At 40.5% G+C, this 26,007-nt stretch overlaps 1 protein-coding gene across 2 annotated transcripts in view; it reads right to left on the reverse strand.

The window, feature by feature from the left end:
• SEC22A (SEC22 homolog A, vesicle trafficking protein) overlaps positions 1 to 25,375 on the reverse strand; it is an 86,452-nt gene extending 61,077 nt beyond the window's left edge. The window contains exons 1-3 of one of the 2 annotated variants that reach the window (XM_060150463.1): positions 25,297 to 25,375; positions 24,336 to 24,393; positions 9,216 to 9,416 (exon numbers count right to left, since the gene is read on the reverse strand). In XM_060150463.1, the coding sequence (XP_060006446.1) occupies positions 9,216 to 9,397 (182 nt within the window). In that variant the 5' untranslated portion in view covers positions 9,398 to 9,416; positions 24,336 to 24,393; positions 25,297 to 25,375. Of the gene's footprint in view, positions 1 to 9,215; positions 9,417 to 16,284; positions 16,313 to 24,335; positions 24,394 to 25,296 lie in introns of those variants that run through there. The other variant, XM_060150462.1, reaches the window with a different exon arrangement.
• Between the last annotated feature and the right edge of the window lie 632 nt (positions 25,376 to 26,007).

Consider the following 26,007-nt stretch of genomic DNA (forward strand, 5'->3'; position numbering starts at 1 on the left):
TATTGTATCACTGCACACAGGAAATCTGCTTATCCTTTGTAGTCATATTTACCCAGTAAATAGCTTCCCTGAGTGAAGAAAAGTTCTCCAGTAGGACATGAAATCTCTAATCTACTCTTAAAATTGCTAAGCATAAGAAAAATTTTATTTTCGAAAGAGAACCTTCCATACTGAACTCCATTCCCTAAAATAAAGCATTTACACTTTTAAATATAAAAAAGGGTTTGATGTTATGAAAGTCAGTATACCTTATGAATTTATTATCACCAAATACATCTGATGAGAAACAAGGTGAAAACAAGACTTCATCATCAGTAGGACAGTAAGGTGATAAGAACCAGAAAAAGAACTCAGTAACACTGTCTGCCATGAGCAGCATTCTACCAGGAACTTCGTATTTTCTCACTTATTCCTCTCTTAGGTAGCCAACCTTCAATTACCCTCCAATGGTGAAGAGCTAAATACATTATCCCATAAATAAAAGACCCATTTTAGTCACTAATTTAAACCTCATTAAATAAAATATGTATTAATATGTAATATGCCAGGTGATAGCAACTTATAACAGTAAGCTAAAGGAGAATCAGATGATTTTAAGCAGCCAAAGGTGATTATACCATCAAAACCTTGGATACAAAATTTGCCTTTGACATCCTTTTCTTTTTCTGCAGAGTTAATCTCCTGATTCACCCTTTCCCACTAACCCTAGTACCTTCACACCTTCACACACCAGAGAATAAAGATCCTGACTTTTTTCAGATAACCAATGGTAGATAGTCCCTCATTTGCCTGTTAGTTGTATTCCAGAAGTTTACTGCACCTACAGAAACTGTACTGTAAGAGTAATTAGATTCCTAGACCAGTTCATAAGAGCCTATTTAACATATGTGGTGCTGAAAAGCTGTGGATTTTACCATAATTTTAAACGGTAGAAAAGTGATATGATGCTAATAATGAGACAAAACACAGGTTACATTCTCCCCCCAAGTGGTCTGGTAGCTACTGGTGGATTGCATTCCCCGTCACACCCCCTCCCCACCAAACACCTTGTCTTCAATGAGACAATGCTATCTCATCAATTTTAGACTTCACATATACTCTGTTCCTCATCATTGCTCAACCAAAAAGGAGGGGGGGAGTAGTTTCACTTAATTCTCTTCCCTGGTTAATTTCGCGGTCCATAAAGTGAAAAGGATTAGGAGAATTAGGAATGCACCCTGTCAAGAAAGAGGTTAGGGGTAAAAGGAGATAACTCCATCTTTTACCAGAGAATAATGTGATTGCTGAAGCAAAAAGACTGTATGGGGCTTCCCTGCTGGCGCCGTGGTTAAGAATCCGCCTGCCAATACAGGGGACGTGGGTTGGAGCCCTGGTCTGTGAAGATCCCACATGCTGCAGAGCAACTAAGCCCGTGAGCCACACTACTGAGCCTGCGCTCTAGAGCCCATCAGCCACAACTACTGAGCCTGCATGCCACAACCACTGAAGCCCACATGCCTAGAGCCCGTGCTCTGCAACAAGAAAAGCCACCGCAATGAGAAGCCCACGCACCACAACGGAGAGTAGCCCCCGCTTGGCGCAACTAGAGAAAGCCTGCACACAGCAACGAAGACCCAACGCAGCCATAAATAAATAAATAAATAAATATATTTATTAAAAAAAAAAAGACTGCATGTCAGATATACCATTTATTAGCTTTGTGACTTTGAACAAATTTCTTTACATCCCTAAGTCTCAGTTCCCTCTTCTGAAAATAGGGTTGGTAGTACTATAATGGCTATCTGCCCAGCGTCCCTTCTCCCCTTCCCTTTGGAGAACTATTTCCAGCCCCACCACCTACTCTATACGGCTTTGATAAAGCTGCCCATCAAACGGGTGGGCATGTAATCCAGGCCAGGCCAACTAAGAGTACCTTAGCCCTCCAACCACAATGTTAGTCCAGAAATGGGCCATCACACAGCAAGGCCAATTGAAGTCCTTTTCTTGAAACATGGAGGCAGTGGGGTTGCCAGCTGGAATGAAGTAAGCCTGGAGCTACCTGTGCAGTGTTTTCCAATATGAGCAGAATATCTGTCTGCAAAAGGAAAGACTGGAGAAATGAGACAAAGATTCCTGATAACATCTGATTCCCTGGCTCCAGCCAACTAGGTAACTCGCTTATCCTTCACAATACCCTTTTTTTGCTTAAGCTCGTGTGAGTTGTGTTTTTGCCCTTGGCAATGGGGAAAAGTTCTATTTAAAAGCCATTCACAGAGCTGTTGCAAAATTTAATGAAAAGTAACTAAATTGCTTGGCAATTGCAGGTACTTAATAACTGGGTCCTTGTTGAAGCTGTTACTCCCGTAATCAGAAAATACCACCAAACAGTGAAAGGAAAGCCAGAAACAAAAACCAAAAGGCAGGTAAGTCTAAAACAGCATTCCTGGCTGCAGGAAGCAGTCTGAAGACAAATATGAAGAAAGCAACTCCTCAGGTAAGGAGAGAACCTATGAAGTTCACAGCCATTATCAGACTTCAAATGAATTTACTGTGAAAGAACTAAGGAATTTCACTTCTTACACTAAAACTCTCAACAGAGTATGACTGACCTCCCAAAGTGTTTGTCTTTTCATAAGATCAGTGTCTCAACGTTTATCAAAATGTACAACTATGATTTTTAAGCACCTAAAACCAATCTCAAAGTTTTAAGGTCTCATAAGACACAACTTAATTTTCATATGGTTCATAATTATTGCTTCAGTCACTGTTGTTTCCTAAGTAGTAACATAAGTTTATCTATTAAACATTTATTACAATTTAAGTATCCTTCAACTAATAAAACAGATGAATTCCTTAAAATTTTATACAAAGAATTATAATATCACTATGTAATGTGAAAAGAAATCACAAACCTGGATTACCCACCCACCCCCACCCCCACCCCCAATCAATGAGTCAAGTTGAAGAATATTGGAGGAAATAAAGACTTAACTTTAACTCCATTGCACTCAGAATCCTGCCATACCCCACAAACAACCATCCCTCATGTAACAGCTACTATGATATATGCAAGGCATTGTGCCAGCACAAGCCAGGCTCCACAGAATGTGCTCCATTAGCTGAACTGAATTATTCAGCTACTACAATCTGATGAAATTCATCTTTTTCCCAATACATAGGGGTAGAAAATTAAAGGAATTTTCACAATTTTAAATGTTACCTATTTCTTTTCCTTAAAACTTTGGACTTCCTTTACCTATTCAACTAGAATCTAATGTGAGGTACCATCTGATTTAGCACATAATTAGACACTTAGCTTTGCTTCTCAGAGGTATTCTGCAAAGAGCACTTAAATTTCTGTAAAAATTTGAAAACCACAATGCTAAGAGATGAGGAATCAAAAATAATATAAGCCAGGGCACATCAACTATCTCAATGAGTTACAACCTAGTTGTAGAGAGTGGATATAGAAATTTAAAACAATATTATTAAGAAAAAATGATGAAAAAGTCAGTCAACAAGTTCTGCAGGCAATCTGTGAAGGGAGTAAGATCACTAAAGAAATCATTGGGTTGGCCAAAAGGTCGATTCGGTTTTTTCCATAAGATGGCTCTAGTAGCACTTAGTTGTCTTTAACTTCATTCGAAACAATTTTGTTAGGTTGTATGTGACAGCTGTCATATCAGCGTACATTTAAAAAAAGACTTATCAAAGTTGAATTTTTTTTTTTTTTTTGCGATATGCAGGCCTCTCACCGTTGTGGCCTCTCCCGTTGCAGAGCACAGGCTCCAGACGCACAGGCTCAGCGGCCATGGCTCACGGGCCCAGCCGCTCCATGGCATGTGGGATCTTCCCGGACCAGGGCACGAACCCGTGTCCCCTGCATCGGCAGGCAGACTCTCAACCACTGCGCCAAACAGGGAAGCCCAAAGTTGGTGAATTTTTGTGTAACCATTTTAATATTGAAGATGGAAGATAGAAAAGCAACATTTTCAGCATATTTTGCTTTATTATTTCAAGAAGGGTAATAACGCAACCGAAATGCAAAAGAAGATTTGTGCAATGTATGGAAAAGGTGCTGTGACCAATCAAACACATCAAAAGTAGTTTGTGAAGTTTTGTGCTGGACACTTCTCACTGGATGATGCTCTACGGTCAGGTAGACCAGTTGAAGTTGATAGCAATCAAATTGACACATTAATTGAGAACAATCAATGTTATACCATGCAGGAGGTAGCCGACAGACTCAAAATATCCAAATCAAGTGCTGAAAAGCATTTGCACCAGCTTGGTTATGTTCATCACTTTGATGTTTGGGTTCTACAACAGTTAAGTGAAAAAACTTTCTTGACTGTATTTCTGCATACAATTCTCTTCTTAAACATAATGAAAACGTTCTGTTTTGAAAACAAATTGTGATGGGTGATGAAAAGTGGATACTGTACAATAATGTGGAATGGAACAGATCGTAGGGCAAGCGAAATGAACTGCCACCAACCACACCAAAGGCCAGTCTTCATCCAAAGAAGGTGATGTTGTATATATATGGTGGGATTGGAAGGGAGTCCTCTATCACGAGCTCTTTCTGGAAAACCAAACTATTAATTCCAACAAGTACTGCTCCCAGTTAGACCAACGGTAAGCAGCACTCCACAAAAAGCGTCCAGAATTAGTCAACAGAAAACGCATAACCTTCCATCAGGATAATGCAAGGCTGCATGTTTCTTTGATGACCAGGCAAAAACTGTTATGGCTTGGCTGGGAAGTTCTGATTCATCCGCCGTAGTCACCAGACGTTGCATCTTCGGATTTCCATTTATTTAGGTCTTTACAAAATTCCCTTAATGGAAAAAATTTCAATTCCCTGGAAGGCTGTAAAAGGCACCTGGAACAGTTCTTTGCTCAAAAAGATAAAAAGTTTTGTGAAGATGGAATTATAAAGTTGCCTGAAAAATGGCAGAAGGTAGTGGAACAAAAGGGTGAATACGTTGTTCAATAAAGTTCTTGGTGAAAATGAGTCTTTTATTTTTACTTAAAAAACTGAAGGCACTTTTTGGCCAACCCAATAAATAGTAGTAATGAGGCAGAAGGTGATTCAAAAGACACAAGCTATAAGCTGGGCTTTGAAAGAAAGAAGCATTTAAAAACACGGCTGAGAAAGCAGACTGGTGCCAGCTTCATGCTGTGCTACAACTACTGCAGATCTGTAAGTTTTATCTGGCAAACTCATGGTGGTTAAAAAAAGAGGTGTCCTATGAGAATTTTAAACAAGTCAGGTAACACATAAATTCCCAATTTTATATATTTCAGGCTAAATTTATTGTCATATAGCATAAACACCTCAATAACCTAGAAACCAACTAACAAGCCTTCCAATCAATAATAGAAAATATATGAAATCCAGGTTCTTGTCAGGAACTAGAACTGAAAATTCTGTTATTCAATCCTTTTTTAAAACTTGTCTACAGGGCTTCCCTGGTGGCACAGTGGTTGAGAGTCTGCCTGCCGATGCAGGGGACGCGGGTTCGTGCCCTGGTCTGGGAGGATCCCACATGCTGTGGAGCGGCTGGGCCTGTGAGCCATGGCCGCTGAGCCTGCGCGTCCAGAGCCTGTGCTCCGCAATGGAAGAGGCCACAACAGTGAGAGACCCGCGTACCGCAAAAAAAAAAAACAAAAAAAACACTTGTCTACAAAAATACACAAAGAGGCTTTTCTATGTGTGGTTCTGGGGGCCATGTAATCTATTTAATCCTTTAGACATTTCTAAATTGTATTCTTAAATCAGGCTGACTAGACCTCTGCTGACTCACCGCACTCCTAAACTCACTAATAAATTGCTTTTTGCATCATGCTATTTGTTTACACTAAGCAATATTATAAGAAAAATCATAAAAAGCTCATTGTTATGGTTCCTGGAAGAATGCTATCCAAATTCTGTCTCTCTTTATGTATAGCAGGTTTCAATAACATGAAAAGCAACATTTTTATCCAATGGATACTTTGAATCCCATAAATGATCTATTATCCCCCTTTGTTTTGGCCCCAAGGAAGTTCAGAACAATGTTTGTAGCCCTTTTCTAAAAAATGAACAAACTACATAGTTTGCATCTCCAGAAAAAAATGTTATTTCAGTTTATTATTCTATGTTTATTTTTTCGCTCATATGATTCTCTTACCTGTACTCTTGAATTTTTTTTTAATTGCCTCACATCCTTTGTGGAATAACATGGGGTGCAAATAAATAATACAAAATCTAGAATTCACAACAATTAAACAGCATTGGGCACTGGAGGGGTGTTAACATTTTACTACATTCTACTCTACTTTTAAGACAATAGGTAGAGGAACAAAAAACATTTGCAAAGAAGTTTTTTGTTTTTTTTTTTAAAGTCCAGGATATCTGCCAGAATTAATACACATTCAAGCCAATCTTCTGTAATGCTGGTATCTGTCTACAACACTATACAATAACTGAAACTCAGAACACTACACCCAGAGCACTAAAAGAGCCTATTAAATATTAGAATGCTTCAGGCTTTTTCTTCAAAAAATAGAAGTACACTAAGACATCGTTTTAGACATATTTTAACTACCATGACCACCACCACATTTTCTAGTTAAAACTCTCAGAAAACCCAATTAAAGATAATACCTGCCTGGAGGGGTGGGATGGGGAGGGTGGGAGGGAGGGAGACGCAACAGGGAAGACATATGGGAACATATGTTTATGTATGACTGATTCACTTTGTTATAAAGCAGAAACTAACACACCATTGTAAAGCAATTATACCCCAATAAAGATGTAAAAAAATAAAAAAAAAAAAAAGATAATACCTCATTATCCCAGGTAATCCAAGTAAATATGGACCTTCTCTAAGGTTCTATTCTGGGCCTCTCTGAAACTCAGTGGGCATTTCTACCCTCACAGTTTCAATTTCTATGTGAATGATTCCAAAATCTCTATCCCACCTCAACTGGACACCTTGTCATAACCTCAATTAAAATGCTCAAAATGGAGATTCACTGTCTTCCTCTTCTCCCTCACCCCATAAGCAACCTTTTCCAAAGATCTCATACTGTCCAATTCCAATTCCAAGTCATCTCTGTCCCTTCCTTCTCTTCATCTCTGGTATTCTATCTTATCAGGCTCAATCATTTCTTCTTCTGAAGTGTCTTTCTGGTTGGCATTTTCTTTTTCATTTGCACTTGTATGTTACTAGTTCAGGCCCTAATTATAAGTTGATGCCTCTCCTCTCCTCAGACTTTCCATTTCACCCTCTATTTCACTGTCTCAGCATTGTTTTTTATCAAGTCATTTCCCTCAATCCTGCAGTAGGAGTTTCCTATAACCTATTACATCATCAAAGTGACATCCCTCAACCTGAACTTGCAGGGAAATCCAGGATCTGGCCCCACGCTAAGTATCTCACATTTCCCATAACTATCCCTAAATCACCATTCACTACACCAGGCCAAGCAGGTTAATGCACCTACCATGCTAAGTCACAGTCTTTACTTTTTCTGCCTCCTCTCTACACCTGGAATTGCCCTCCTCTCTGCCTTAGCCAAATCTTACTAATTCTCCAGGACATGGCTCATGTCTCATCTCAGTAACGAAGCCCTCTCCTTATTATATCACATATGGACTTTGTTCTTATCTGATTTCCCACTGTATACACAATCAGTATTAAATTGCTCGAGTTAATTGTTCTCTAATTGTTTCATGTGTATGCTCTCCCACTTGGTCTCATCTATTCCCATGGTTTTAATTATAAACTGTAAGCTAACTTCCAAATCTAAATCTCCACACTTGTCCTTCTCTTCACTAAACTTAAGACTTATACATCCAACTGCCTACCTGAAGTCCCATTTGGATGTTTAAAGGACATCTCAGACTTAACAGTCCAAACAGAACTCTTGATTTTTACCACTGAAACACATATCCTCCAGTCTTGCTCATTTCAGTCCCATTATCCAAGTAATTATGGACATTGTTTAGGCCAAAAATCTAGAGGTAACTCTGATTATTCTCTTTCCCTCACATTCCACTTCAATCCATTAGGAAGATTTGTTGGTACTGCTCCCAAAATAGAGCCCAAATCCAACCCCTTCTCATCCTTATCAGTCTTTTTTTTTTCTTTTTGCAGTACACGGGCCTCTTACTGTTGTGGCCTCTCCCACTGCGGAGCACAGGCTCCGGACGCGCAGGCTCAGAGGCTGTGGCTCACGGGCCCAGCCGCTCCGCGGCATGGGGGATCTTCCCGGACCGGGCATGAACCCGTGTCCCCTGTATCGGCAGGCGGACTCTCAACCACTGTGCCACCAGGGAAGCCCCCTTATCACTCTTATTCAAGTTATAAGCATCACCTCTACCTGAACTTCTCTAAGAGTCTCCCAAATGACCTCTCTGCTTCCTCTCTTAGAGCCCATTCTTCATATAGCAGCCAGGATGATCTACTCAAAGCCAAAATTAGATTTATATAACTCTCCAGCTTAAAACTCTCCAATGGCTTCCTATTACATTAAACTCAATCCAAACTCCTTATCATAGCCTAGAAGGCCCTATGTAACCTGTCCCATTCCTACCTTTCTAACCTCACCTTCCACCACTCTATTAAGTGTCCATATTGCTTCACTGTCTTGGTTTTCCTTCCATCCCTTGATCTGTAGTGAAGGCTTTCTGCACTGGCTATCAGCTCTGCCTTGATCTTCATCCACTGCATTCTTAAGACTGCCGTCTTTCACATCTTTTAGGTCTCTGTTCAAATGTAACCCTCTCAGAGAGGCCCTTGACCACCATGAAGTCACTATTCCATTGCCCAGTTTTACTTTCTTTACGTACAATAAATAGTGATGAGCACTATCCCCTCTCACTAGGATGTAAACTTCTTAAGTTCATTGAGGGCAGATATCAGGTATGATTTTTTATATTTCCCATGACAGTTTTCCTGGGCATGTAAGAACACCAATAAATATCTAATGATCAATTATAAGATACAATATCTGTAATCTGCAAAACTATAAAATTTTCTAAAGCCAGACATAAACACAGAGAAACTATAAGAAGGGTGATTACGTGATGAATACTATTTAGTATAAGTTCAGAACCACATGATTCTTGACTTGAAAAGTTCTCCTAAACTAATCAAACACTAATTTCTATTTAGACCACTTAAATTTCATTAAAATGACAACCACTAAGCAAATGATTCTAACGGAGCAAACCAATGTCTTACTTAATGTTATAATGTCCAGTTTTCAGTGTACATCTATCAGGAAGCTGAGCCAGTTTTCTCGAGAGCATTTTAAAATACTTTCTGCACTCCTGCATGCCTGTGCCTTGTTCATAGTCAGTAGAAGCAGAAAGTGGCAGTCCATCTCTGACACGAATGACTGAGGCAGATAAAATCATAGACATTTCAAGTGACAGAGAAGACCTGAAACAAAATGAACAATTTGGGTTAGGTAAGAAATTAAAGCCAAAGCTGATAAACACAGTGCAAAAATGTGCAACTCACTAATAATCAAAGACATATTAATTAAAGCAATGATATATCATACTTTCCTTCACAAATTAGCTGTTAAAAAAATACTTCTTTCTGGTATTTCCATAAGTATATGTGGAAGTGCATACTGGAATAAAAACCATTCTCAAAACAATTTGTTGATATTCAACAAGAGTTTAAAAATATTTATGCCCTTTGACCACAATAAATTTTTTTTTTTTTTCAGTATGCGGGCCTCTCACTGTTGTGGCCTCTCCCGTTGCAGAGCACAGGCTCCGGACGCACAGGCTCAGCGGCCATGGCTCACGGGCCCAGCCGCTCCGCGGCATGTGGGATCTTCCCGGACCGGGGCACGAACCCGTGTCCCCTGCATCAGCAGGCGGACTCTCAACCACTGCGCCACCAGGGAAGCCCTGACCACAATAAATTTATATACATAACCCTATCTTAAAGAAAATAATAAGAATTAGACAAGATTTTAAACAGAAAGACATTCTTCTCATAGAAATAACTGAAAACAACCTAAACGTTCAACAATAGGGGGATGGTGAAACAAATTATGGTACACCACTATGATGGAATATGATGCAACAAAAAGTTATGTTTGTTAAAAATAATTTAGTGGGGCTTCCCTGGTGGCGCAGTGGTTGAGAGTCTGCCTGCTGATGCAGGGGACACGGGTTCGTGACCCGGTCCGGGAAAATCCCCCATGCCGCGGAGCGGCTGGGCCCGTGAGCCATGGCCGCTGAGCCTGCACGTCCGGAGCCTGTGCTCTGCAACGGGAGAGGCCACAACAGTGAGAGAGGCCCGCATACCACACACACACACACAAATAATAATAATTTAGTAATGTGGTAAAATGCTTATATGTTAGGTAGGAAAAAAGCAGGATCAAAACTGCATATGCTGTTTTCCATAAAGACACAGGAGGAAGAAGGGAGGAATAAATAGAGAAATAGATATTGGAAGGAAACATGACAAAATTAGAATGCTTATCTCCAGAAAATAGTATTATGGGTTATTGTTATCATTTTATAATTTCCTAAATTTCTGTAATGTTCCACAGTGAGCACATATTACTTTTCACAATGAGCACATATTTTATAATCAGAACAAATGTTTTTATTTAAAATAAATTTTAAAGCTAAAGGAATACTACTTTTTTTTTTTTTTTTGGCCATGCCTTGAGGCACACAGGATCTTCCCCCACCAGGGATCAAAACCGTGCGCCCTGGGGCTTCCCTGGTGGCGCAGTGGTTGAGAGTCCACCTGCCAATGTAGGGGATGCAGGTTCGTGCCCCGGTTCAGGAGGATCCCACATGCCGCGGAGCGGCTGGGCCCAGTGAGCCATGGCCGCTGAGCCTGCGAGTCCAGAGCCTGTGCTCCACAGTGGGAGAGGCCACAGCAGTAAGAGGCCTGCGTACCGCAAAAAAACAAACAAACAAACAAAAACCGTGCCCCCTGCATTGGGAGCACAGAGCCTTAACCACTGGACCGCTAGGGAAGTCCTAAAGGAATACTACTTTTAATGTTGTTCTCAATCTTTTTATCAGGAAGCAAATCATAATTACCTTTTTTATTATATTCTAATCATGCTTTACAAAAATAGATAAAAGGACTGCATAGGCCTATGCAGTTCTGAAAGAAATCAGGTAAATAGTCAAACTTTGATAAAATACACACACAGACACACACACAGTGGTCCCCTGTGTAAAAACCATTGGAATTTTGATTAGAAATGCAGATTTCTGGGTCCACCCTCCCCCCCAAAATTCTGATCCATTGACTATGGGGTGGGGCTTGAGAATTTTCCATTTTCAGCAAATTCCCTAAGTAATTACTATGCTTATTATCTCAGGATCATACTTTGATAAACACTGAATTAAAACATGTTCACAGTCTGAAATTAAGTGATAACTCTTTCCTGCCAGGCAGGAAAGAGCACAATGCCACTAAATACTTCTCCTTCACTAACAGGAGGCACAACTGGTAAAAAACTGAAAAATCTGGTAACAATTTCATAGGCTTTCAAGATATTGTATCTCAGAGACTAAATTAATCCTTACCTGCCCAGCTCAGCTAGGTCAATATTATCTCACTCCAAAAATGAAAAACTTAGTAATATATCAAAAAAATGACAAAGAAAATCAACTGCTACCAATTTTGGAAACCAGTGGTCCCTAGCTTTTGTTGCTATGTCAAGTTAAAATCTGAGTGCCCATTCATGATGGTAACTGACTGACGTTAAAATCAATCCAAATAATAAAGCTAATGCTTTAAATTTACTTCCCCCTTTTCCTCTGAGGGAAAGCTAGGTATTAATATGTCATTACCCTTTAATATTTTTCTCCTCCATTTATTTAAAAGGAAAAAAACCCAGCAGGAATTAAAGTAGCCTTTACCATAATGGAACCGTCGAACGAAAGTTCCAACATGACATATCCAAATCATTTTTTTCCCTATTCAACCAGTTTCTTTTTTCTTCTAAAAGCAGTAGCAAAAGAAAGCAGAGATCCCTCAAGGGATAAGGTCTATACTATGAATCTCTTTTAAAAATTGTTATCACACTTCTTTATTTATTAAACCACAACTGAACATTTAGCCTAAGTGTAACAAAGTAGGAAAATGTCTTAATTCATACCCTTACAAATTTATGATTTAAATATAAAACTTTGTCTTTCCAGAAGTATACTGCAACACAATGATCACTCTGGGAATTAACATGAGAGCAGGGTTGTGTCTTGTAGTTTCCAAACATCCATATTCTTAGTAGTATTTAAAAGCAGACTGCATTCCTTATGCCTGATCTTTCTAGGATCCCAACAGAAATATTAGGAATAATCTTTATTATAGGGTGCCAACTTTCATGTAATCTTCAAAGTTGCTCTTTTTTATGACTTAAAAGACAGAAAGATATGATTCATACTTCCTAAAACATATACTGAAAAAAGAATAACAACCTGGTTAAGTTCAATTCATTTAACAAATATTTACTGAGTACATACTGTATGCCAGGGGCTATTTCAGACATTAGGAATAGATAGTTCCTACCACCGAGAAGCATCAGTCCAGAATTAAAGAAATTCAGATGGAAAGAGCAAATACAACACAAGCTATGTTGCCCACCGCTTTAACTGGAAAACTATAGTTAGACAAACTTGCCTTTCAGATATTCCTAATACACACTTTTAGGCTTGTCATGGAAAGCACAACACAGCAGTGATAGTCCCTTCCTAAATTCTTGAAAGGTTTTCAGAGAATTGCCTGTATTTATCAGTAGATAGGATTTTTCTGAGGAGAAAAAATTAAATCTCTTCCTTCCCGAGTCATTTAACTAACAAAAGAAACTGGGATGACTGTCCAAAGAACAATGTGAGGCTTGACTACTTTGCAGATAGACTTCAATCACCTTAGGATAAGCAATCTCTCTTTTATCAACTCAATAAATACACCCCCCCCTTTTTTTTCTTTTTACCTCGAATTCTTAATACAGTTCCTTAAAAAAACAAACACACACTCCAATCTTATCTGGACTGTGGTAGTAGAAAAAGGAATCTGTCAACATCAAGGCCAAGCTAGGGTTAGGATACCCTTAGAGAGTAGGCAAGGTGGTGGCTGGAAAAACCAAGAAAGAGCCAGTAGGAATTGAGGAAAGGAAGAGGTTAAAACACTTGCATGGGAAGATTCAAGAGCAGTAGTAGTTTTATTGGGGCCACAGATACATTTTTAGGCCACTGGTCCATTTTCCCTCACCTTTAACAGAAAAAATATATAACATATGCCTTTAGACAGCAGCAGCAAACTCACAGGGAAATCTGAGTGCTGGCTAATATATTCTTTGCCCAATAGCAACTGCTAGAGGAAAAAGCCCAAAGCAGAATCTAAATAGGTCTGGGTAAACATTTACATAAAGGCTGAGGAAAATAAACTTCCACAACACCAAACACCTATAGCAGTGGTTACCAGCCTTTTAGACCCAAGATAACAAGATGCTGACCTGTCTTCTTCAGAACCTTGTGGGGTGATGACTGTAGGCCCAAGGTTCCAGGAAGTAATCACTCAAAAAGTAATAAACAAAACCCAACATATAAGTACATTTTATATCTACTTTCCAGCAAGATGCTTTCATAAATGCCTCTTTTAAGATAAAAAACATTTCATAATAGGTTAATCACTCATATTTTATTTTAGTCCATTATTTCCCAAACTTCAGTCACCCAAGTACCACTTTCAGAAGTCTTACCATATCTGCATCTCACCTGTACTATTTTTTACCTAATACAGGTCTTTCAATTGATTTATTTTTTTGCCCTATGCTTAGTAATAGTACCTGTGAAATCAGTTTAGAGGTGTTAGGTTCTTCTCCTAATTTAAATTAAAACATATAAAGAACTTTTGTTTCATTCAAATGTGTGTGTAAATTTTTGGAGAATTTTTTTTTAAGTTCATCTGCTTATCATTCAAATTATATTACCTATCTGATGTTACCAAAGTTTGGGAAACACTACCTTGGTACATACTATTTTATAAAAGTGCTAGCTGAGATCTGGGACTTGGGGAGTTACTTGTGGAGAAAGCTACACTAATTGTGATGCACAGCGTTGGGGCAAGATTGAGTGAAAAGGAAAGGATTTTATAGAGCCACAGGTTAGCAGGAAGTCACTAGGGAGACAGAGCTTGAAAAGAGGGGGAAAGGGTACCAAGAACAACCAGAGTTTATCTTGCAGCTTGGCCTGTGCTCCCCACCTTACCAGCAGCCTTTGGTATTCCTATTACAGGTGCTTGTACTGCACAGTATGTACAAGACCTCGAGTTCCAGAGTAGATTATACCTATATCTACGAAGAGGGCCTCCAACACATACACAAATACATCAATCATTTGCGTAACACCTCATAGTTCACAAAGAGTGAGGTAGGTAAAACCTCCATTTTACAGATGAGGAAACTGAGGCGCCCTTTCTCAATGTCCCACTGCTAATATATGACAGTGCTTAAACCTGAGTCTCTTGTATCTCTACATCACTGTGCTCCTCCTATAACCAACAAGGGGCAAGAACCCAGTGATACAGAAACTATCTAGCTACTCATTTTGAAATAATAACAATTTTAAACAACAGCTTATGTTTCCTTTAAGAGGCAGTATAGTATTACAGATAACAGGATGAACTCTGGAACCAGATTGCCTTGGTTCAAAAACTGGCTCCACCATGTAGTAACTGGGTAAACTTGGGCAAGCTTTGTCTTTTTATGCTCAATATCTTCATCTGTCAATTGTGGCTACCAACAGTATCTATCTCATAGGGTTATTTTTAAAATGCTAATGGTATCTACCTCATAGGAACATGTAAGGAACCCGAAACATCACCTTGCAGACTGAAAGTGCAATATTAAGCATTTGCTATTATTATTTATTGACTGCCCTCTATTTACCAGACACTTTATACACATTACCTCATTTAAGCCTTCCAATAACCTGTGAGGTAGGTGTTATCAGTTCCATTTTACCTTTGAGGAAATTCAAGCCCAGAAAAGTAATTTATTCAATCCCTAAACTACCAAGTGACAGATTTAAAGTCAAGCCTAATTCTAACCACCCTATGAGACACTGCCTCTCAACATATTCAAGTTTCTTACTCAACTACATGGACAGGAAGGTCACAGGCACCCCTTTGAAAAGACCTAGGCTCTGTTCACACACCAGTATAAAATATACTTAGATTCTTAAGAATCATTCATACACACACACACAAGAGCACTAAACTGATCATGGTTCTCAACACAGGAAATGCCCAGATGTCCCTTAAGTTAGGGCTTGGTCACAGATGTCATATTCAAATACTGAACTACAACCTTCATACACCAGAAACTGTAGGTACTATTTAAGGTATTGCTTAATTCCTTATTATCTTAGAACGTGAGCAAATGCCAGTAACCCAAAATGTGATTCAGAGAGTTTCAAAAAGTGGCTGTTCCACCTGTTAGCTGAGATCCCAACATCTCCCGCCTGGTGGCTGCCACTGTAGCTCTGGGCTTTGCCTTGGCTGAAGAGGCATAGGAGGAACTGGATCTCAAGCTCTCCCACTGCCTCAGGTGGATGATCCAGGAAACTAAATAGGAGAAAAAGCCAAAGCTGTTTTCACTTTCAGAGAGATTTAAGCCAGCTGGGGCTCAGCCTCCTATTTCGAAACCTTCTTCCACCTGTCGAGCTAATTGCTCAGGTCTCCTTTACGCCACATCGTTCCCAAAGTGCCATTAACAAGGCCTTAAGAGGTTTCCGCGAGCCAACGGGGGCAAAATTCTGGGTTCAATGCTCATTCAACCCCACAAAAGGCAAAGTAACCCTACCTAAAAAATAGGAAGTGCCACGTCAAGCTCTCTGGGCCACCTAAACAGCCTAGGAGGATCACCGTGTTTCTGACACCTGGGCGCCAGGAAATGCTGCCCCACCGCTGGCAGCCCAGAGCGACTGTCCTCCTCCTCGGGGCCCCTATAACCACCCTATGAGTTGCCCCATATCAGGGCAGGTCAGCCGAAGGGCAACCGCCGTTCGCGCGGCCCACAGACCCCTCAAGTCGTTGGGGACGAAGTCCCCGCAATCCCACCCCTCCAAAGCTCCGCGACTCCGACGACTCCCCGCTCCCGCCCCCACGCCACGAGCTTAGTTCCCGCCCGGGGTAGGTAGGTCTGTAGTCCCGAGGGCGAGGGTCGGGGGCCGTGGCGAGCGAGGGAAGCAGCCAGGCAGGGGTTCGAACGACGCGGAGAAGGGACGAACGAGGACTGGGAGGAGCCGAGCCATACCTGTCTAGCCACAACCCGCCGCTACGAGTGACGCTGCCCGCAGTGCATTGTGGGGCCGGGGAGTGGCTGTTCAGCCGGGCAGGCCCACGTGAGACGTCGCCGGCGCCCGGCGGGATCAAGCCCCGCCCCCGTTCCCTCGGCTCGTCCAGGCCAATCCGGTTCTGGGGGAAAGACACAGCGACTCGCCCCCGCCAAGGGGCGTTTCCCTCTTGTACGTCAAGAGAGTGCAAAATCCTCGGGTGACAGATTATGCTGTCTTTCACACATAAGGCTGATCTCTCCCGCCTGCCGCCTGTACCTGGAGGCAGTTTGTTTCTTACGCGGCCCTACAGCAAACACTTATCGAACAAGCAGGGGGAAAAGCCCCCTCTGAGTGAACAAGAAGACCTGCCCCACCTACCACTACACACTGGGAGGGACCTATCCTTGGCAAAGAAATGCCAGATGCTGTTCCTGCAGCCGCTTCCAGCTTTTGCATTGATCACGCATTATTAAACAAGGACTTACTGACTGCATACTATGTGCCAAGCACAGTGTTAGGCAATGGGTCACAGGAGTGAATATAACACTCGATGGATCTGAAGTGTGATAGGAGCAAGAGATGTTAAAGCATAAATCATTACATAATTATAAATCGTAATCAGTTCTACGAAGGAAAATTAGTGGATGCGATGATAGATTAACCAGGACTATCAGGGAAGAAGAGCTCTTTGAAGAAGTGCCTTTTAAGCTCCAGGCATATGAAAGAGCCGTAAAGAATGTTGCAGGCCAAGGGAACATTATGTTTGAGGTTGTTGGGGCATGAAAGAAATTGATGTGTTCTAGGAACTGAAAGGAAGTCAGTGTGGTTGAGGTGTAGGGAGCAACTTGAGCTGAGGTGAGGCAGAGAGGCCAGACTATGCAGGCTCTTACTGGCCACATTATAGATTTTGGACTGTATTTTGGAATGTATCTTAAGGTCAATGGGTAGCTAATAGAGTGCTAAGTAGGATCAGATTTACATATTTAAAGGCTCACTTAAGCTGTTTGTGGGGAATAGTTTGGAAGAGGACAGGAGGGCTTGCTGGAACTCCAGTCTGGAGACAGTTATATTAGTCAAGGCCAGAGAGGATGGTGGCTTCAACTAAGGTAATGACAGTAGAGACAGAAAGATTTGGATAATTTTGAGACATATATAAATCAGAGGTTGAATCCAAGGGACTTAATAATGGATTGGTTTGCCAAGAAGGATAAAGAAAATACGGGCATTAAGGATGAGTCCGTTAGTAACTAAATGAATTAAGCCAACCTAGAAGGAGGGGAAAATGGTTTTGTATATGTTAAGTTTGAGATGCTTATAAATGGAGGTGTCAAACAGATATGGATATGTAAGTCTGGACTAACTATATAAATTTGGTGGTTTTTGGAGTGGGTTAACCCAGCAATTCCACTCCTAGGTATATATGCAACAGAAATGTATTCATATGTTTGCTACAAGACATATATAAGAATGTTCATAGGATAAATAAATTTTAGACTATCCACATAGTGGACTAGTTTTCAGGAAAGAGAATGAACAATCAACAACTACATGCAAAACATGAATGAATCTCACAATCGTAAAATCGACTGGTATAAGCCAGACACAAAAATTGTGTATTACTTGATTCCACTTATATAATGTTCAAAAACATACAAAAGTAATATATGGTAATAGAAATCAGACTATTGGTTATCCTTAGGTAGTATTAATGTTTGGAAAGGGCCCCTAGGTGGCTTATGGAGTTCTAATAATGTTTGATCTGGGTGTTGATTACACGTGTGTTCAATTAATGAAAATTAACCAAGTTGGGAATTCCCTGGCTATCGAGTGGTTAAGACTCCATGCTTCTACTGCAGAGGGCACAGGTTCAATCCCTGGTAAGGGAACGAAGATCCCACATGACTCACAGGGCAGACAAAAAAAAAGAAAAGAAAATTCAACAAATTGTACATTTAAGATATATGCAATTTTCCAGTATGCATTTTATTATTCAGTAGAAAGTTTACATTTTAAAAATGTTATGGTGATCCAGCCATGAATAAATAACTGGTACTAGACTAACCTTCCTACCACAAACAATAGAAAACTGAACCAAATCTATGAAACAATTGTCTTCAGACATTGGACAATAGGCACAGTAGAACTGCGATCCAGGAAAGAAGAAAAACAATTAAGATGAGCCCAAGGTTTTCCCCAGATTTCTTTCTGGCGATATTTGCCAAAGCACAGGATAGAGGAAAGCTAAGCAGAATACAGTACTCTCGCTAACTGAGGAGAGAGAAATTGGAAATATGAGAGATGGAGGCAACTGAAATTTGCAGGGCAGAGAACCAGATGAAGAGCTCCAGAAATATGCATGAGTCTCCTTGAATCTTTGGTGTAGGTTTAATGAAACTCCAGGAGGCTGGTTAAATAACAACTACTGTGGGAACTGTAAGCTAAACAACTACTAGATCTTAAATAAAGTTTGGAAACATTCACGTTCTGACCAACTGGAATGGAAAAACCCTATTAAACAGTTGGGGAATTTGGTAAAAAGACCTCAGAAAGGCCACACTTTAGAGATACAGCTAAACTAGCCCAAGAGTAAAGGCTATTCTAGATTCACTCAAACAAAGCCAAGAAGGCTTATCTGCAAGTAAATTAACTGCTTCCTTGAATGAAACTTAACAATCTTTTTTTTTTTTTTTCCCGGTACGCGGGCCTCCCACCGCCGTGACCTCTCCCATTGCGGAGCACAGGCTCTGGACGCGCAGGCTCAGCGGCCATGGCTCATGGGCCCAGCCGCTCCGCAGCATGTGGGATCCTCCCGGACTGGGGCACGAACCTGTATCCCTTGCATCAGCAGGCGGACTCCCAACCACTGCGCCACCAGGGAAGCCCAAAACTTAACAGTCTTTAAAGAGAAAATCCAGGCACTAAACAATGTAACACCCACAATGTCCAGTATCCAATAAAAATTATTATATATGTGAAGAAGCAGGAAAATGTGAACCATGAACAGGAGAAAAATTAGTCAATGGACCCAGAAATGACAGTGATGATGAAATTATCAGAGGACTTAAAGCAGCTGTTAAAAATGTGGTCAAGAATTTAAAGGAAAACGTGAAAGAAATGAAAACTATAAAAATAACCAAGCAGAACTTCTAGGGCAGAAAAATACAATATGCGAAATGAAAACTTCATTGGATGGGCATAAAAGCAGCTTAGACACTACAGAAGAAAAGATCTGAGAATGAGGAAACAGTACAAAAGAATTATCTATACCAAAGCACAAGTAGAAGAAAAGTTGAAAAGAAAATGAACAGAGGAATTCCCTGGCAGTCCAGTGGTTAGGATTCTGTGCTTCCACTGCAGGGAGCATGGATTTGATCCCTGGTCAGGGAACTAAGATCCAACAAGCATGCAGTGTGGCAAAAAAAAAAAAAGAAAGAAAGAAAATGAACAGAGCCTTAGTGACCTGAAGGACAATACTAAGTTACATATCACCTGTATAAACAGAGACCCAGAAAGAGCGGAGTGATGATTTTTAAATATTTGAAGAAATAATAGCCAAAACTTTTATAAATTTAAGGAAAAATATAAATCTACAGATAACAAGAAATCAAACCAACCCCAAACAGGATAAACACAAAGAATCCTCACCAAGGCACATTACCCCAAAACCAATAATTAAGAGAAAATATTAGAAACAACCAGAGAAAAAGCCACGTTGTATACAGAGAACAAAGACAAGAAGTACTACTGACTCCACATCAGAAAGAAAGTAAGCCAGAATTTAACGAAGTAAGATCTGAAGGAAAAAGCTCTGTCAATCTAGAACTTTATATCCAGCAAAAATTCTTTCAAAGTATGAAGGTGAAATAAAGGCAAACAACAGCAAGATATACCTTCCTTTCAAGTGCACATGCGATATTCACTAAGCTACACCATATCCTGGGCCATGAAAATAATTTAAAAAATATTATGTGGAGTAAAAGAAACCAGACACTAAAAAGTACATTCTGTATTTTTCCATTTAAATGAAAGTCTAAACAAGTAAAACTAATCTGTAGTGAAAAAGAAAATCATAAAAATGGTTGCCTCTAGTGGTTGGATTGACTAGAAAGGGGCATGAGGGACATTTTTAGGGTGGTGATAATGTTGTGTCATCTTGATAGGGGTTTGGGTTTCACAGGTGTGTCAATTTTTCAGAACTCTTTAAATGGTACACTTATGATTTTTACATTTCATTGTATGTAAATTTTACCTCAAGAGAAAAGAGTGTCATACAAATATTAAAGTCTAATTAGCAATTCTGAAACTATTTCTGTGTTTTCTAGGTTTGAGCAAAGAAGTCAATACACTGAGAATGATGGAAGACAGGTTTCTCAAGTCAGGGAAGAGAGTTAAAAATAAGGAGTTATCCGAAAATAAGAGAGCAAAATGCCACTTCCAATAAAAGGGACCAGAAATCTTTGGAAAAAAGGTTGACCTCAGGCCTGGGGCACAGAAAGAACAATAGGAGCCTGGGCCATCTTATGCCAGAAAGCAAAGACGTGCCAAAGAATGACAGAGATGTATCCAAAGGACATAAGAGCAAGCTTGAAGGAATTCCCACTGATCCAATCTGTGACAATATCACAGTATCAAACTTAAACAATAATTGTAATTTTTTATAACCCCCCTTGAATGGAATAAAAATGAGTGAAACAAATAATTCATGAGTCCATACTGATATAAATTTAAAAGATAGATAGATAAATGGGTAGATAGATAAATAGATAGATGAGGAGGAAAAGCTTTTCCTTAAGGTAGAATGCCAAGTAATAAATACAGGAAGAATGATGGACTTAGAAAATTATTAATGGATGCCAATGCCAACATAACTAGACAAAAGTATAATGAGGGACAGGGTATTTATATATTCTCAAAACATCTCCCCAAATTGCCTACTAAACAAAGGGAAAATCAGGAACTTTACAGTGGAGAAACCTGGCAGACACCACCAAGTCACCAAGGTTAATATCGCTATTTTAGAACAAACAGACTAGGACTTCCCTGGTGGTGCAGTGGTTAAGAATCCGCCTGACAATGCAGGGGACACGGGTTTGAGCCCTGGTCTGGGAAGATCCCACATGCTGTGGAACAACTAAGCCCGTGCGCCACAACTACTGAGCCCGCGCTCTAGAACCCGCGAGCCACAACTACTGAAGCCCGAGCTCCACAAGAAAAACAACCGCAAGGAGAACCCTGCACACTGCAACAAACAGTAGCCCCCGCTCGCCGCAACTAGAGAAAGTCCACGCGAAGCAACGGAAGACCCAACGCAGCCAAAAATAAATAAACAAATAAATAAATAGAACAAACTGACTTTATGTGTTTCCTAATGTGATGCACTGAAAAGGACACTGTCACAGATTGAGTTCTCTGGAGGCAGAGTTCGGAGTGCAAAATGCGTATTAGTGATTAACACCTATGAAGGGAAATGGAGTGGAAACAGGATTGAGAAGAGTTCAAACTGCAATTCAGATCTGACAAAGCTTTCCCTGATCCAGTGGGCGCTCTGGAGTGAGTATTGCCTCTCAGAGTGTCCTATGTGGGACAAAATGACCAGTCTTTTATAGTCCCACCTCATTCAGTGACCAGATGCAGGCTGCCCTGGGAAGGGTGTGACCCCAGATGAGGCAGTACTCTGCAGCTGATACGGACCCTGAAGGGTCTTCACGCACTGAAGCTGGGCAGCAATTTCTTCACTGGCAGGGTTGGGGAGGGGAGGGGAGGTCTGGGCAGCTTAGCTCCATGTCTACCACAGCCAATGCCTGTGTTGCTTCGACCCACTTCTCCAGGAATATGGTGGACCTCTTCCGGAGGGAAAACTTAGAGGAAGGAAGGGAGGGAGATGAGCTACAGCTGATGCCGTTGGTCTCAAGGCTACCATTGATGTAATCATCATCCCCCTCCTTCACTATCCATTCTAATTGCCCTCATCTTCAATTTCCAACTCTGCTGGCCGCAGTGTCTTATCAGTGGCATGACCCAGGCTCTCATCCCCTGGTCAACATGCCCTGCTCCAGCTGTGGTTACTGTTCCTGATTTTTTACAGTCACAATTGGGCAGGGGATTGAGGCTCCCAAGTGGGTCATCTGCATTCCATACGTGTTCCTCCCTGCCCCAATTGTGTAAAAGCAGCCCAACCTCTTCCTGATGCTCCGTAACCCCTGGCAAGACAGTGACACTCTTCTTGCCTGGTCCCTGGACACAGGAGCCCAAAGTGCTCAGGCAGCAGCCATAGCTCATAATCCAATGGGATTCTTGTATCACCTGCCAAATGTGTGGCACTTTTGGAGACCAGGAACTCAAACCCCTCAGAGCCCAAGGTTGTGGAGACAAGAAATATGAAGTCCCTCTATTAGTCTTTAAGAGTCATAATAAGAGATGCCAATCTGCTTCTACCCCTTGGTACTGAGACTCATGTATTTTTCCTACTAGGGATACAAGGAATCATGATACCCGTGATCAAGAATCATGAGTTTTTTGGGCTTCCCTGGTGGCTCAGTGGTTGAGAGTCCGCCTGCCAATGCAGGGGACACGGGTTCGTGCCCCGGTCCGAGAAGATCCCACATGCCACGGAGCGGCTGGGCCTGTGAGCCATGGCCGCTGAGCCTGCGCGTCCAGAGCCTGTGCTCCGCGACGGGAGAGGCCACAACAGTGAGAGGCCCGCGTACTGCCAAAAAAAAAAAAAAAAAGGCCATCCCTAACACATAGGTCTCATATTTATATGATGTTATTTTGTTTTCAGGTTAGTGCTGTTTTTGACAGCCATATATCTTAGAAATGGAGGGGAAAAGCTTCTTATTTGTATCTTGAAAATTCTGAAATGACATTTCCACCACTCTGCAAAGGCTTTTGCAAACTGTTATCTTGGTTTATTGTCCAAAACTATATTTTCATTAACCTTTCACAAATTCAACAAATTGTGTGCCCTATGTGTGCTGGCAGCAGCAATGGTAAACACGATATGGTCCTCCCCTTTAAGGCATTAAATGGAGATGGGGAGAGAAACATGTATAAAGACAATGATAATCCAATAAGATAAATGTCAATAAAAATATGACCAGAAGGCTCTAGGGGGATCACAAAGGGGTAACTAAGCTGCAGAGAAACAGAAAACTTTTTACAAAAAGAGGTGATAAAGAGGAAGAAGGAAAGTTAATCAGGCAAGCTGTGGTGAGTCATGGAGAAGGGACTCCATATTTGTAAAGACAGACACATGGAACAGCATTAACAATTCAGGGAACTGCAAGTGGCCTCTGGTTGCTAGAGTGTAGATGGGAGATGAAGCTAAAAGAAAGGCCAGACTCCAAAAAGCTGATATGCCAAGCTGCCAAGTTTGACTTTTATCCTGCAAACTTCAAAGGATTTTAAGCAGAGTAAAAAGTAAATAAGTGTATTCTATAATTGTAAAAAAAAAAATGGTGCTTTAAAAAATAAGCATGTTCTATAGTTTTAAAAAAAATTCAACCATTAAAACAGCTATAGGAAGATAAAGTTGGATCTGGCTTTGGATAAAGAAGGATTTCTAAGCAAGAGAGCAATGAAGAAACCACAAAGAAAAAGATTAGGGAATGAGATTAAATAAAAACATAGGGCTTCCCTGGTGGCGCAGTGGTTGGGAGTCCGCCTGCCGGTGCAGGGGACGCGGGTTCGTGCCCCGGTCCGGGAAGATCCTGCATGCGGCAGAGCAGCTGGGCCCGTGGGCCATGGCCGCTGAGCCTGCGCGTCCGGAGCCTGTGCTCCGCGGCCGGAGAGGCCACGGCAGTGAGAGGCCTGCATACCGTGAAATAAATAAATAAATAAAATAAAAATATAAAATGTGTACATGAAAAATTAAGAACCAGACAACAAATTGAGGCAAGTACATGCCAAGAGAATTAGGAACATTTTCACTGCAAATAGGCAAGGGACTAAAAAGATAATTGACAAAAGAGCTATAAGTGGCCAACAAATATTTAAGTGGTAATTAAAGAGAAAAAAATAAATATCTTACCTTTCGAGTAGGAGTTGTATTTCAGAGTAAACAATTGGTCCCAGTTGATGAGAGAAAGCTCTATTTAATAGAATAATAGGAAGTAAATGTAACAGAAGGAATGATAGAATTATAAAATCATCATTTTCCACCCAAATGAAAACACTGATTTAAGCAGAAATTAACTATTGGTGGTAAAGTCTGTAGGTGAATGGTGGATGCACAAAGGACATTCCTCTGGTGCAAAAGTGCACCACACAGATTGCTGAGCAGTTGCAAAGGGGAAAACCCACTTGTGCAATGGAGGGAGAAGGTTGTCACCACTGTCATCAGGGGTCAACCTTAACATTCCTAATGACTGACCACAAGATGTTACAGGTTAGACCTCTGATATGATGCAATAAGAAATACACAACACCTGTGATGTATTCTTTCCAAAAATGTTTAGCTTGAATCTCATGCCTTTAGAGTTAGCTCCTCATTTACAGAAAATACAGGGAATAGAGGATCAAAGTGAACAGCACTGCAGGGAAACAAGACAAATCTGGAAAAATAAAACATTCTACAGACAACTGACCCAATCTCTTCCAAAGTCACTCCATGAAAAGAGAGACAGAGAAGAAAAGAAAGAACGATGCAAGGAAGGAAGGAAGGAAGGAAGGAAGAAATGAGAGGGAAAAAGAAAGAGAAATAAAGGAACTGTAGATTAAAAGAATCTTAAGAGACATAATAATCAAGTTCAATGCATGGTCTTGGGTTGGATTTTGTTTTAAACAAACCAGCAAAGACATTTTTGAGACAACTGGTGCAATTTAACTATCAAATAAATATTCACGTAATATGAAGAAATTATTATGATAATTTTTTACTATGGAGGGAAATGTTCTTTTTTAAACTACAAACTGAAGTAAAAAATATACTTAAATTTTTTCAGCTACACCAACAAGTAAATACAAATTTTAAAAAGGAAAAACATTTTTACCTGTTAAATAGATTTCTTCTTATTAGTTTGGTTTCTTTTTATATTTTATTTAAATTAGAAATTAAGCCACTGGTCAGAGTAGGATGGTTGAAGTTTCATTCACTTTGTTCCCCTTCTGGTAAAAGAGCAAATTAATTCAGCCTTTCTGGGAGTGAATTTGGCAATACGTATTGAGTCTTTAAAATACTCATGCCAATATTGCACTCCTCCTCCTTTTTTAAGAAATTTATCTTGAAGAAACAATCAAGAGATATAATGGAATATATACTTTATATACATATATATGTGTATATATATTTATATATATACACATATATAAAATTCTTTACCATGGTAAAAAATTAGAAACTATCAAATGTTCACTATGAAAAAACTGATGGTATATCTACAACATGGTATATTATGTAACTATTAAACTTATGTCAAAAGTGGTTAATAACATGGGGAAGTGCTCATAATAAAACATCAAGTTAAAAATCAGTACATAAAAAGAAATCAGTGGGGCTTCCCTGGTGGCGCAGTGGTTGAGAGTCCACCTGCCGATGCAGGGGACACAGGTTTGTGCCCCGGTCTGGGAAGATCCCACATGCCACGGAGTGGCTGGGCCCGTGAGCTGTGGCCGCTGAGCCTGCGTGTCAGGAGCCTGTGCTCTGCAACGGGAGAGGCCACAACAGTGAGAAGCCCGCGTAACGCAAAAAACAAAAACAAACA

This window comes from Lagenorhynchus albirostris, chromosome 5, assembly GCF_949774975.1.
Source record: "Lagenorhynchus albirostris chromosome 5, mLagAlb1.1, whole genome shotgun sequence".
Classification (NCBI taxonomy): Eukaryota; Metazoa; Chordata; class Mammalia; order Artiodactyla; family Delphinidae; genus Lagenorhynchus; species Lagenorhynchus albirostris.